The 14,328-nt window shown below is 37.8% G+C and overlaps 1 protein-coding gene across 1 annotated transcript in view; it reads left to right on the top strand.

Annotated features, from left to right (window-relative positions):
* The window catches only part of OSBPL11 (oxysterol binding protein like 11), an 87,417-nt gene that overhangs the window by 43,182 nt on the left and 29,907 nt on the right, over positions 1-14,328 (top strand). The window contains exons 6-7 of the mRNA XM_079767176.1: positions 5,137-5,338; positions 9,367-9,512. Coding sequence (XP_079623302.1) covers positions 5,137-5,338; positions 9,367-9,512 — 348 coding nt within the window. The remainder of the gene's footprint in view (positions 1-5,136; positions 5,339-9,366; positions 9,513-14,328) is intronic.

Here is a 14,328-nt window from a genome sequence, read left to right on the forward strand (position 1 = left end):
TATTTTAAAGTTAATTTTTTTTCTAGCCAAGAATATCACTTTATTAGGCCTCTTTACTTCTGACATCAGCACTAGCAGGTGGCTTTGGGCGGCCATTTGCACAAAGAAACATTTTTTTCTCTGAAGGGTTATCCTATCTAATAAGAGTAATATGCAAATTAACCATCACTCTGCTACACCCACCAGCCACGCCCACCATCCAATCAGGAACAAGTATGCAAATTAACCCCAACCAAGATGGCTGCGGCCACATAGCGAGCAGGAGGGAGACTTGGGTTTCCCTGGAGATGGAGGGAGCCAAACTTTCCACACACCCTGGCGGCTCAGGCCTCCACTCAAGGGTACAAAGTTTCAATTATAGAAGATAAATAAATTCCAACAGAAATGGCGGCAGCCACGGAGCTACAGAGAGCAGGAGGCTAGGGTTGCCCCCGGCGATGGAGGAAGCCCTGGCCTGCCTTGGTCTCCACTCAAGGCTACAAAGTTTCAATTATAGAAGATACATAAATTCCAACAGAAATGGCTGCAGCCACGGAGCGAGCAGGAGGCTTGGCTCTGCTCCAGGCTACAAAGTTTCAATTATAGAAGATAAATAGAGTTAAATAAAGGCCCCAGATACCAGGGCCTCCGCTTGGGATGCCGGGGGGCGTGGCCGGCCTGAAAACCACCACAGGCCCCTCACCCAGGCTGCCCCATGCCCCAAGGGAACCCCCACCCTGATCCGGGACACCCTTCAGGGCAAACCAGCTGGCCCCCACCCATACACCACGCCTCTATCCTATCTAATAAAAGTAATATGCAGATTGACCATCACTCCAACATACAAGATGGCTGCCCCCATGTGGTCAAAGATCCTGCCCCTATGTGGACACAAGATGGCCAGCAGGGGAGGGAAGTTGAGAGGGACCAGGCCTGCAAGGGAGGGCAGTTGTGGGCGATCAGGCCAGCAGGGGAGGACAGTTGGGAGGGACCAGGCCTGCAAGGGAGGGCACTTGGGGGTGATCAAGCCTGCAGGGGAGGGCAGTTAGGGGTGACCAGGCCAGCAGAGGAGGGAAGTTGGGGGTGACCGGGCCTGCAGGGAAGGGCAGTTGGGGGGGACCCAGGCCTGCAGGGGAGAGCAGTTGTGGGGGACCTGGCCTGCAGGGGAGGGCAGTTAGGGGTGACCAGGCCTACAGGGGAGGGTAGTTAGGGGCAAACAGGCTGGCAGGGGAGCAGTTAGGCATCAATCAGGCTGGCAGGGGAGTGGTTAGGGTGTGATCAGGCTGGCAGGCAGAAGCGGTTAGGGGCAATCAGGAAGGCAGGCAGGCGAGCAGTTGGGAGCCAGCAGTCCTGGATTGTGAGAGGGATGTCCGACTGCTCATTTAGGCCCGATCCCACCAGGGGGTCCCAGATTGGAGAGGTTGCAGGCTGGGCTGAGGGACACACACACACACACACACACACACACACACCCCGTGCACGAATTTCGTGCACCAGGCCTCTAGTATTGTGATAATTGATTATGTTGTGAATATCCTACTTATGATTTTTCCTTTACAAACTTTTATTAGCTTATAATATAGAAAAGTACATAAATTATAAATGTACATCTTTTTGTTTAAAATATATTTTTATTGATTTCAGAGAGGAAGGGAGAGGGAGAGAGATAGAAACATCAGTAATGAGAGAGAATCATTGGTCAGGTGCCTCCTGCACGCCCCCTACTGGGGATCGAGCCCGCAACCCGGGCATGCGCCCTGACTGGAATCAAACCAGGGACCCTTCAGTCCGCACGCCGATGTTCTATCCACTGAGCCAAACCAGCTAGGGCATAAGTGTACATCTTGATGTAATTTGCATGTAATCACATCCTGGATTAAGAAATGAAATATTGCCCGGCTGGTGTGGCTCAGTGGTTAAGCGTCAACGCAAGAAGTAGCCGGTTCAATTTTCAGTCAGGGCAGTGGGTTGCAGGCTTGATCCCCAGTAGGGGGCATACAGGAGGCAGCCGATTGATGCTGTTCCTTTCTCATCAATGTTTCTATCTCTCTATCCCTCTCCCTCCGCTCTCTCTAAAAATGTCAATAAAAACATATTTAAAAAGAAAAACTGCGATATAAGCTTCCATTAAAAAAATATATTACTAGCACCTTAGAAGATCCTTTCATACCTCTCTATCACTATACCCTTCCTTCTTTTTTTTTTTATAATATATTTTTATTGATTTTTTACAGAGAGAAAGGGAGAGGGATAGAGAGCTAGAAACATCGATGAGAGAGAAACATCGACCAGCTGCCTCCTGCACACCCCCTACTGGGGATGTGCCCGCAACCAAGGTACATGCCCTTGACCGGAATCGAACCTGGGACCTTTCAGTCCACAGACCAACGCTCTATCCACTGAGCCAAACCGGTTTTCGGCTATACCCTTCCTTCTAACACCATGGATTTATTTTGCCTGTTTTTGAAATTTCTAAAACAGGAATTAAATAGTGTGTATGGCTTCTTTTCAATCAACATTATGCTTGAGATTTATGATGTCGAGTGTAGCAATTCTTTTCATTGATGTACAGTATTTAATGTATGAGTATATTTTAATTTTATTTATCTATTCCAGTGTTGATGGACACTTGAGTTGATGAACATATATATGTATATCTAAGGGTATAATTATTCAATATTGGATTGCATTTATTTAACTCTATTAACTTAACTCTAGTAGATATTGCCAGTTGCTTTCCAAGTGGTCGTACTTAATTCATAAGGTTGGATTATTGAAAGTTAGTGCCATATTTATATACAAATACAATTATACACACAAAAAGCACCCATATATATGCATATGTATAGATACTTTCATTAAAAAAACTTTATTTTTTTTTCTGGTAAGGGTGAGCTTTTTTTTTCTGGTAAACTTCCATTAAAAAAAAAAGAAGTTTGCCCTAGCCGGTTTTGCTCAGTGGATAGAGCGTTAGCCTGCGGACTGAAGGGTCCCAGGTTCGATTCTGGTCAAGGGCACGTGCCCAGTTGCAGGCTTGATCCCCAGTAGGGGGCATGCAGGAAGCAGCTGATCAATGATTCTCTCCCATCATTGACGTTTCTGTCTATCCCTCTCCCTTCCTCTCTAAAATCAATAAAAAAATATATATATTTAAAAAAAAGTTTGATCCAGTACTTCAACATATGATTTCAGGGACTATTTCATGTGTGACACACTTGATTTGCTTGGTAGGATAATTTATGTCTCTTTCACTAGCCCTCTGATGTACTAGATTAAAAATTATAAAATTATCTTATAATTGGCTCAGTGGATAGAACATCCACTGTTTGGCTCAGTGGATAGAGCATTGCCTGTGGACTGAAGGGTCCCAGGTTTGATTCTGGTCAAGGGCACATACCTTGGTTGCAGGCTCCTCCCTGGCCCGGGTCCTGGTCACGGTTCGTTCAGGAGGCAACCAATTGATGTGTTTCTCTCACATTGATGTTTCTCTCTGTCTTTCCCTCTCTCTAAAAATCAATGGAAAAATATCCTCAGATGAGGATTAAAAAAAAAAAATTATCTGGAGCCCTGTCGGTGTTGCTCAGTGGTTGAGTGTTGATCCATGAACCAGGAGGTCATGGTTCAATTCCTGGTCAGGGCACACGCTCCCAGTAGGAGGTGTGCAGGAGGCAGCCAATTAATGAGTCTCTCTCATTGATGTTTCTATCTTTCTCTCTCCCTTCCCCTTCCTCTTTCTGAAATCAATAAAAATATATTTAAAAAAATAAAAAATTATTTGGAGCAGCTAGCCTCTGAAAGTAAAAAGAATCTCTCCACTATAAAATTTTTATGTGAATTAAAATAGTGTCCAAAGGATGGGCAATCAAAGAACCTTCTGATCACAATAGAGAAAGTAAGTAAGCATAGTAAATTCTGTTTCATTTTTAAAAATTGGGTTACTTATCTATCATTGCTATTCCATTGGCTCTATTAGAAAAAGTGGACAGGACTCTGTCAACAAAAAGAACCTGAATCTGAAAATATTAGAAATAATTTTATTTGCGTTTATCTGAGGACTATGGTCTGAGAGCAGACCTTCAAGAAACCTTAAAATAGTGCTCCAACTTTGGAAAAGTGGGGGGTACTTATACAGGCAGAGGACTAAGTGAAAAGCACATCTAATGCTCTAGAAGTTTCAGTTAGGTTGTGTACAGTTCAGTGATTAATAGTTTTACATCAAATGGAAGGGATGGATAAGGAAGGTAAGGTTGGGTTATCGTGCATGCCCCCAGGTGTCAGTCTGAGCATAGGGTCTGGAGATAATTAAACTGCTTTGAAACTCCTTGAGGTGAATTTTGATCAGGATGTAGAAAGAACAGGTACTATTTTCTACAGTCATTGATCTTTAGTGTTAAACCTGAATAGGCTACATATACAGGGGTTGGCAAAGGTAGCTTTACAGTTGTTTGTGTGGGAAAAGATATGCAGATTATGACTCTTACAATCGCTTTATTAACTCAAAAAAATGTCACAATGGCACAGTGCACTTAAGTACAATCTTATAAGTGCTCAAATTGCTGGCCTTCATTATTTACACATTCTTGTAGTCTACTTGTTATACTGACTTTGGCACAGAATTTTTTATTGTTATCAATTTCTTGGCATGCTAAACCTACTTTTGCCCACCCCCTGTTTGTAAGTCATTTAAGCAGCTACCAAAGGTCACCATATTTTTAAAAAATACATTTTTTATTGATTTCAGAGAGGAAGGGAGAGGGAGAGAGAGATAGAAACATCCATCATGAGAGAGAATCATTGATCGACTGCTTCCTGCACACCCCACACGGGATCGAGCCTGCAACCCGGGCATGTGCCCTTGACTGGAATCAAACCATGACCTCCTGGTTCATAGGTTGACACTCAACCACGGAATTCATAGGTTAATGCTCAACCACTTAGCCACGCCAGCCGGGCCAAAGATTACCATCTTTTGCTCAGTTGATAAGCATTATTAAATGCTCATTAATTGAGACTAGCCAAACAAACTTAAAATAGATTTCTAAGTTTAATATATCTTAAAAGTGGTTAGAAAGCTGAATATTGTCATTAAAATGGCAACTGTATTATAGTATTTATAGAAATCATGAGTGGGACACATAGAACTGTTGTTTTCCTTAGATGATGTCTCATGCTGAAGGACAACAAAGAGACTTGATTAGACGAATTGAATGCCTTCCTGCTTCCGGCCATCTTAGTTCCTTGGACCAGGATCTCTTAATGCTCAAAGCTACTTCCATGGCAACTATGAACTGCTTAAATGACTGCTTTCATATTCTCCAGTTGCAGCATGCATCACATCAGAAGGGCTCATTGCCTTCAGGTAAGTTATAGATTAAAGGTAGGACTTAACATTAACGTCCAAAACCTGGAAAGGACTGCATTTGTTGTAATTCTAACTTCAGAAAAACTTAATTAAAAACAAAAAATAGAGAACCAACGAGCCTCTTTTAATGATCACTCTAATGTTATAGAAAGTCTTTTATTGTGCCCTTTTTTCAATCTAAAATGATTTGGGGTTTAATGTCTAATATCATTTAATATCTCTTTAGAGATCTCAAACTCAGCATTTCAAAAACTGAACTAGAAACCCACATCTCCTGTATTTGTGTTAAAATTGGTGATATCACTATTCATCCAGTTGACCAAAGTAGAAACACTGGGATTATTTCTTGAGTTTGGGTTCAGTCCACTATTCATTGTTTCCATATTGAGATATATATTAAAGTCGGTAAGTCGCCTTTTAGTTTGAAAAATAAGGTATACATCTAGTATTTGAGAGCACCTATTTGTTGAAATTCATTTACTAGAAAAAAGAATGTTATTGCATGAGAGAACAAAAAATTAATTTTTCTACTAAATGAGATGAATGAACTTTTTATTGAGATATAATTGATAGGAAACATTGTGTGAGTTTACGGTATACATGTTGATTTGTTACATAAATATTGCAACATATAGGTACATATATATGATTACCACCAACTCAGTGGTTCCCAACCTTTTTTTGGCCACCTAAGCATCTCTAAAATCCTGATGTCCTTCCTATGACATATAATTCTTATTATTCCAAAAGTGAACTCCTGTTCCCATGGAGGAAGCCTAAAAGGCCATTAACCTGGTTTAAACAAGCTTCCAAAGAACATGGCATCCATGAAAGAGAAAAATAAAAGAACAAAGGACAGTTGAAGTACTGAGGAAGAAATCACTAAGAAATAGTTTAAAAAATAATAATATGAAGTGATATGAAAAAAATAGCAAATAAAGTTTCAAAACATAATAGAGGACTGAAATGTTTAAGTATGTCACAATATATATTTATATACTGTAAATGAGGCCCCTAGAATCCTAAGAAATGCAAAAAATTCACTGTTAATAACTCATTCTTGAATTGCCCTCCTTGAATATCAAATTGCCCCTCTATGGGAAATGTGCCCCACGTTGGGAACCACTGCACCAAACCATTAGATAACACCTCAATTGTGTCACATAATTCTCATTTCTTTTTGTGGTGAGAACATTTAGGATCTAGTCTCTTAGCAACTTTGACATATATAATACAGTATTGTTGACCATAATCAGTATGCCGTACATTAAATCACTGGAACTTGTTCATCTTCTAGTTTCGAGTTTGTACCTTTAACAACATCTCTGTAATCCCCCTACCCCATCATACTTTATTAATAGTAGTAACTTAATATTTCACAACAACTCATTGTTCTCTTATTCAGCTTACTCCTCTTACTTGTGAAAGAAAGGTATTTTAGAAAGATACTGAGTCTCTGCTCAGGAAAGTTTACCATAGTCAGGTATGGATCCCATCCTCACATGTGCCTAAGTTCAATATTTGAAGCTAAAAGCTATTTTTAATGTCAATTGTAGGTATATGTTGGGGCAGTATTATAGAGGCCAATAAGCTATGTATAGTCCCCTTAAGGAACTAATAGTGCACTTGGGGACAACATGTAAATATGTGTACTATAATGTATAAAGTGCAACTTAAATGGGAAGAAAGTACTGTGGAAGAATATATAAATGGACTATTAAAAGGTCTGGGAAAGACACAGAAATACTACAAGAACCAATTAGCTTAGGGATGGGAGGGGTAGAGGAGACAGCATTCCAAAGTGACAGAAAATCCTAAATTGTGAGTTATGAACATGAACTGTTACCTTGGAATTCTAACAAGTCCGATATAAATTTTCTTCTATTATAGAGCAACACACACATATTATAAAGAACTTACAAGCTGCCATACAATTGAAAGATGAAACAAAAATTATGCATTGTTTTATCAACCAGAAACTTCCACTGTTAATGTATTAGTATACTCCCCACCATTTTTTTCTATTTTTCTTTTTAGTTTTTGTTTGTTTCATTCCAGTATTAGAAAATATATGTTTTTATTTTAAACTTCTCAATATGTGATATACTTTTGGTAAGCATAAGTTTTATTGACTGCATTATATTCTTTTGAGGGGATAGAGGTAATTTAGTTTACTTAACTATTCCCCTGTGTTAAACATTGGATGTATTACCATGAGTTATGAAATTTGGATTAACTCTGGTTTGGTAATAATTTTATCAGTTAAATGAAACAATGTTTCCAGTTTATGCTACTTAATTTTTTAAAAGTACAACAAGGAGTATAATGCTGGATACTAGATGCTTAACAAATACTTGATTAATTAATTAAATCTATATAGTTTTTAAAATTCTTAGAAATTTCATTTGTGTCATTTAAATGAATACAGTCTTATTTTAAATGATTGCTTTATGATTAATTAAGCATGCACATTATAAATTACCTTTTTAATGAAAAAAGTGAAACATTGTAAACTTTTAGGTCTGTAGAAATATAACCTCTAGTCATTTGAAAATGAAAGTAACAACTGGAAAAACTGAATTATCTTCCCACTTAAGTGTTATTATGACACAAGAAATTAAATCTTATTTCCAGTTAGTGTTTAGTCACATACGGTCTTTTAAAAATATATATATTTTTATTGATTTCAGAGAGAGAGAGAGAGAAAGAGAGAAACATCAATGATGAGAAAGCATCATTGATCGGCCACCTCCTGCACGCCCCACACTGGGGATTGAGCCCGCAACCTGGGCATGTGCTCTAACTGGAATGGAACCATGACCCCCTTTGGTTCATAGGTCGACGCTCAACCACCGAGCCACACCACCTGGGCAATAAGTTTTGTTAAGATTTTAACCAGTTGAATGATCTCTTAAAATAGATCTCTTAAATTTAGTGTTTGTGTGCCTTTTATTTTTAGAAGTAAAGACATCTAGATAAATATGTTAAAAATAATCATTTTAAAATAGGGGCAAGGTGTTTTCTTTGGAATTTTGAAAGAGGCTCCATGAACTTACCAAGGGCATTGTCCCAGTCATGGCTTTCCCCAATTGCCAAGTGAAACTGAACTGAATGGTAGGGCAAAATGCTCTGGTACCCTGATAACTGTGTAATTTACTTCTCTGCAGAAGTCTGGGGTTTTGTTATAGACTGAGTAAACTCCACACTGTTTAAAATTTCTGCTTGGTAGACTGAGCATCCCTTATTGTAGCACTCTATAACCAAGCTTCTGTGAAACCTAGATCAGCCTCTGAAATCAAATGGAACATTTTCCATTATTGATTAGGCATAGAATCCACTTTGTTAAACTAGTTAAGGGTAATAAGAGACATTTAAGTCATTAATTGAGAAGATGACAGGTCTGTAAATGTGACTACTGTCTTTCACTGGGTCAGCTATTATTTATTCAGTAGAAGAGGCTTTCAATTTAAAAGTATATGGAGCTTTTTTTATATGACTAAAAAAAAGAATGGACATGTATTTACAATTCTTAAATTAGATCAAGGGGGCTATATTGCTTGGTTAGAGAATTGCTACTGAGAATAAAATTCAACCCAATTGAAGCAAATTTAACTGTTTCACAGTCTCAGGCTCCTGCTGTAATTGTGACTCATTAAAGCCCAATTTGCACACTTTGTGATTACTAGAGGGGCAGGGTTCATACAGAAAGGACAGCAAGTCAACTGTTAGGATGAGAATGTGCTTTGTGATTCACAGATTTGCCCAAGAAGTGAGTTCAGTCCTATTCAGGGTTGATTCTTTTAAACGGTGATATCTGTTTTCAAGTTGCAAATTACTCTTTTGTAAAACACCAATCATGGTGCGCATGCTAATGAGCTACATATGGCTGTATTGGCAGTCTCTTAACAGGTTGAATTGCTTTTAGTCTTGTAGGCTCAAAACAAAATTGTTTAATAAAATCTACATCTGCTGAACTTTCCAGATTATGAGCAAGTTTCAAGGAAAGTTTTCTCTTACTTCATCAGGAACGACAATCGAGTGGTTAGAACCAAAGATACCTTTATCAAACCACTATAAAAATGGAGCTGACCAGCCCTTTGCAGCTGAGCAGAGTAAGCCAATGGCAGTCCCAGAAGAGCAGTGTGTTGCGGAATCTGGACTATTAGCAAGGGTAAGGTAATATGAAAATATGATTTTGGTGTAAAATTATAAACCACTCAAGAGGGGTCAGTTCTCTGTTCGTTGTCAGGGTGTGCAAGTCAACTTAACACCAGAGCAACGTTCTTGCAGACTCTACCTGCTTTGACTTTGGAAGAAGTCTGTTGTATAAAACTTATACATACTGTGTTTTCCATGTTAAATTATGTGCCCTTTTCAGTTTTGGTTACTTTTGCTTGATAAAAATGTATTTAAAGATTGGAATTGCATGTTTTTCTTTTTCTAGAAAATAGCTTATCTAATATAAGATTATTTGCATGTTTCTCTCTTCCAATTCTTAATTTAACATTATTTACTAGATTTTATTATTATGTTTACAGGTTTAAAAGTTTACTATTAAGTCTTTTTTATAGTAAGCACTTTACCAAACCAAATTTTGAAAGTGTTATTCTACTTAAAATAGCACATAGTCTTAGGGTTTTATATTTTTATAAAGTACTAGTTATCCCACATTTCTCAGAAGCTAGAGTATTTTATTCTATTTATAATTCCACCACTGTAGCAAATGATATTGGGTTTTTTTTTTGCCTTTTGGATTCACATTTGTTATTTTTATGGTTATCATAATTACAGAGATAGTGTGTGTGTTTTTTAAGCTCTTTTTACTTGATATTTCTCATAAGCACTTTTCCTATGTTATTTTGGCCTATATAATTAAAGGTTGAAATAGGCTACTGAATATCTAGGTTGTTTTTTTTTTAATTATAGTAGCACTCTATCATCTTGTCTACTTTTTTATCCCTCCTTTTTATTTGTATTATATTTTTAGGCTATATTTCTAAGTAGAATTATTGAGTCAAGAGTAATGCACAGTTTATGGTAATTTATATATTAGCAAATTACTTCTTAAAAAACATATGACACAAGAGACTTTTTTGTTGTTAATCCTCATCCGAGGATATATTTTCCATTGAATTTTTTTAGAGTGTGGAAGGAAGGGAGAGAGACATAGAGAGAAACATCGATATGAGAGAGACAAATCAATTGGTTGCTTCCCACACTCGACTGGGGCTATGGATTGAGCCTACAACCAAGATACGTGCCCTTGACCAGAATTGAACCCATGGCACTTCAGTCCATGGACCGAAGCTCTATCCACTAAGCAAAACCAGCTAAGGCTGACACAGGGACTTCTAAAGCTGGTGCCCTGGCCTGTGTGGCTCAGTTGGTTGAGCATCATCCCATGCACCAAAGGGTTATCAATTCAATTCACAGTCAGGGCATATGACCCAGGTTGTGGGTTTGATACCCGGTCAGGGTGTGTGCAGGAGGCAACCGATTGATGTTGTTCACATCAATGTTTTTCTCTCTTTCTCCCTCCCTTCCTCCCTCCCTCCCTCTCCCCCCCTTCTCTCTCTAAAGTCAATAAAACACACTTTTAAAAATAAAATAAAACTGACAAAGGCCTTGACTTAATGAGGCAGGCAGAGTGGGCAGGGGAGAAGAAAAAAATATATAATGCTGGGATTTTTTCCCTATAATTTTTTGACAAGGTCATTTGTGGAGTCAATCAGTAAATATTAAGCTATGTAGTAGTATATGGCAAGCCCAATGTTAAGAGTTAGAGGAGACACAAAAATAGATGACAGTTCTTTTATTGAAGAGATTTGGAATCACGACACATATACTGAAAAATTGAGGTGAAGCAGTATTTGTTTCTTCTTGATTAATATTGTTTAGACTACTGGGATATGGGCATTCAGAGAAAGAGATGTACTGGATGGAGTGTATAAGAAATGCTTTGGAGAGAAATGCTCTTGGGCTTTGAAAGGAGACAAGATTTGAAGAGGAATAGTGAAGGAATCTTGAAGATGGGAGAGTAACACAAGCAGGGAGAATGCTGGCCTGATGGTTTTGAATCCAGATCTTGTTTTTTACTAACGTGGGCCAATTAATGAACCTCTTAACTTCAGTTTTCTCATTTGTAAAGCAGGGATGATAATAATACCGTATAAGATTGTTATGAAGATAAATTTATCAGGGCACCTGGTTTATGGAAAATGACCACAGGGTTGTTGGCTTCTACAAATCTAATGACCATTCATGTTGCATTCTGTGTGGAATGATAATCCCTGGAGTATTGCTCCATAGAATACAGTGTAAGCTGTGCCCAGAGGAACATAAAAATCTTGTAGAATAATTTTGTCTTAAATGTGATAGATAATAGGGTCATGAGCATGGGGGGAGGGATGGGTATGTTTAAGAAGACTGCTATATATGACTTGTAATTAAAGTGTGGATAGAAGCTAGAGAAGTAGAAGTGAAGACAAATGAATAGGTAACATGCACCTCAAATGAAAAATCAGTTGGACTTATAATTGACTTATAAGGTTGGATCAAAGATGATCCCAAGTTTTTTAGCCTAAATCAGGGGTCCTCAAACTTTTTAAACAGCGGGCCAGTTCACTGTCCCTCAGACCGTTGGAGGGCCGGACTATAGTTTTAAAAAAACTATGAACAAATTCCTATGCACACTGAACGTATCTTATTTTGAAGTAAAAAAACAAAACGGCAAAAACACCTGCATGTGGCCCGCGGGCCGTAGTTTGAGGACACCTGGCCTAAATGACTAGATAAGATTGTGGTGCCAGTCACAAAGCTAGGAAAATTAGGAAGAAAGCTTTTTGAGAAAAAAGGTTTAGTATGATTTATGAATATGGTTGGATTTTGTGTGAAAAGAGGATAAATGATTATAAATGTATATAAAAACAATTGGAAATGATGAAATTTAAGCTTTGGAGAGAGATTAGGACTTGAGATATAATTTGCAAGTCAAAAAACTATAAATTATAGATTATATACTCCATCTTTATTCTTCTGAATGAGAATACAAAACGTGCTGGAGGTCAGGATAGAGGCATATGTTGGAGATGCAGCATAGAGAGGTGGGGAGGAGGAGATTGTTATATTTTCAAATCTTTTGAAATGTTGAGTAGACCAAGTATATCACATGTAAGTAGAAAAAATTAGTACACATTTTCCTAAATTACAAGATCTTAGACTTAATTGAAGCATACCATACTAGACATGAATATAAAAAATTTCACATATGCCTTTTTTTGAAATACGAGTGTTGATGCAAGCTGGAGATACATAGCAGTGGAGATTTCGTGTCAGGCAATGGAGGAAATAAACCCCACTGAGGCTAGAATGAAGCCCCTGGTTCTGTTGTGCCCAAGTCAGGAATCAGGACAAAAAATGGGTGTGTGTTTTTGCCATGCAATCTCCAAATTGTATGAATTCCTTGTTCTACTGTATTTGCTAACCATTCTGGTTTTGTAGGGATTTTATACATTTGCAATTTATTTGAAATTTGGTAATGCTTTATTTATGTTTTTCTTTTATCTTAAGCTTTTCTTTAGAAAGACATGGTGACCTGTAAGAAGAGCCATTTTAAAAAGAAAGGAGACCTTCCAAATTTTTTCATTCACACCAGGTTTTAGAATCAGTATTAGTCAATAGAATTCCTTTTTTTTCTATTCTAATAAGTGAGTTGACTATTTTTATAAATTCAATAAAAACTATATTTCTTTAAATAGGTTTTCTGCCAGATTATGCTGTATTTCTTTAATTTAATACAATACTCTTTTCATTAGGAGAAACTGCAAAGTAAACTTTATCTTGTATAATCATGTTAGGGTTACATTTGCATTATTAATCTTTGTCTTAGGTTATGACCCCAATGCAGTGGTACCTAATCAGAGGGTTGGAGAACGTTATATAATCAAGACCTGTTAGGTTGTGTGTGTGTTTTTCAACTTTTCTCAAGTGAATAATTATTATAGTTAATATCCATACATAGAGAGGGGGATAATCAACCCCTCCGCCCCTGTTTTATGATGAATAAACATTTCCAAGAATGTTTACTTAAACTATATTGTGCAAATGATTTAGGATAGATAACAGGAAATACTTCCTGGAAAGACTTCCTAGTCATTGAAAGGAGGAAGTGAGAAAGCCTTTGGAATTTCTCTTCAAGCTCATAAAAACAGAAGTAATTCTGATTTATACAAACAATAATTATGTAGTCTTAACATGTGGAAATAAACTAGGCCATTAATTGATTTATCAGAATTTGAGCAGATACAGATTTCCTTGGTAGAAGAAAAGAGGAAAAAAAGGAGAAAGAGACAGAAGAATGTCTAGAAACCCACTACCCTTTAACTCTGTCACTGTGTTTGATATTTTGTTGTATTTTGAGAGAACATTAAGTTCTTGATTTTGTGCCTGATTAGGATTGTTTTTCTCTGCCTAGCTACACAAAATAGATTGACTTCTTGTATGATGGGATTTGGTTATGGGACGAGAAAACCAAAGACAGGGACATCTTTAAAAAGGAAAGTTATGCCTGACTGACCAGCATGACTCAGTAGTTGAGCATCGACCTATGAACCAAGAGGTCACAGTTCAATTCCCGGTCAGGGCACATGCCCAGGTTGTGGGCTCTATCCCCAGTGTGGGGCATGCAGGAGGCAGCCGATGAATGATTCTCTCTCATCATTGATGTTTCTATCTTTCTCTCCTTCTCCCTTCCTCTCTCTGAAATCATATACATATATGAAACTGTCTTGCATAGAGGTAGTAAGAAGAGGTACCGTGAGAGAGATGGGATACCACCCCCAGGTAAACATGGAAAGTGACATCTGATAAGGTTCTTTAGAATCTTGGGATTTGAAACTGGTATTGGATGTTTAAATAGAAATAAATAAGAAATTAAGTAACTTTTTAACCAGTTATTTGGAGCTAAGACCTTATTGAGGTAAAGGTAG

The sequence above is a fragment of the Cnephaeus nilssonii genome, assembly GCF_951640355.1.
Source record: "Cnephaeus nilssonii genome assembly, chromosome: 3".
Classification (NCBI taxonomy): Eukaryota; Metazoa; Chordata; class Mammalia; order Chiroptera; family Vespertilionidae; genus Cnephaeus; species Cnephaeus nilssonii.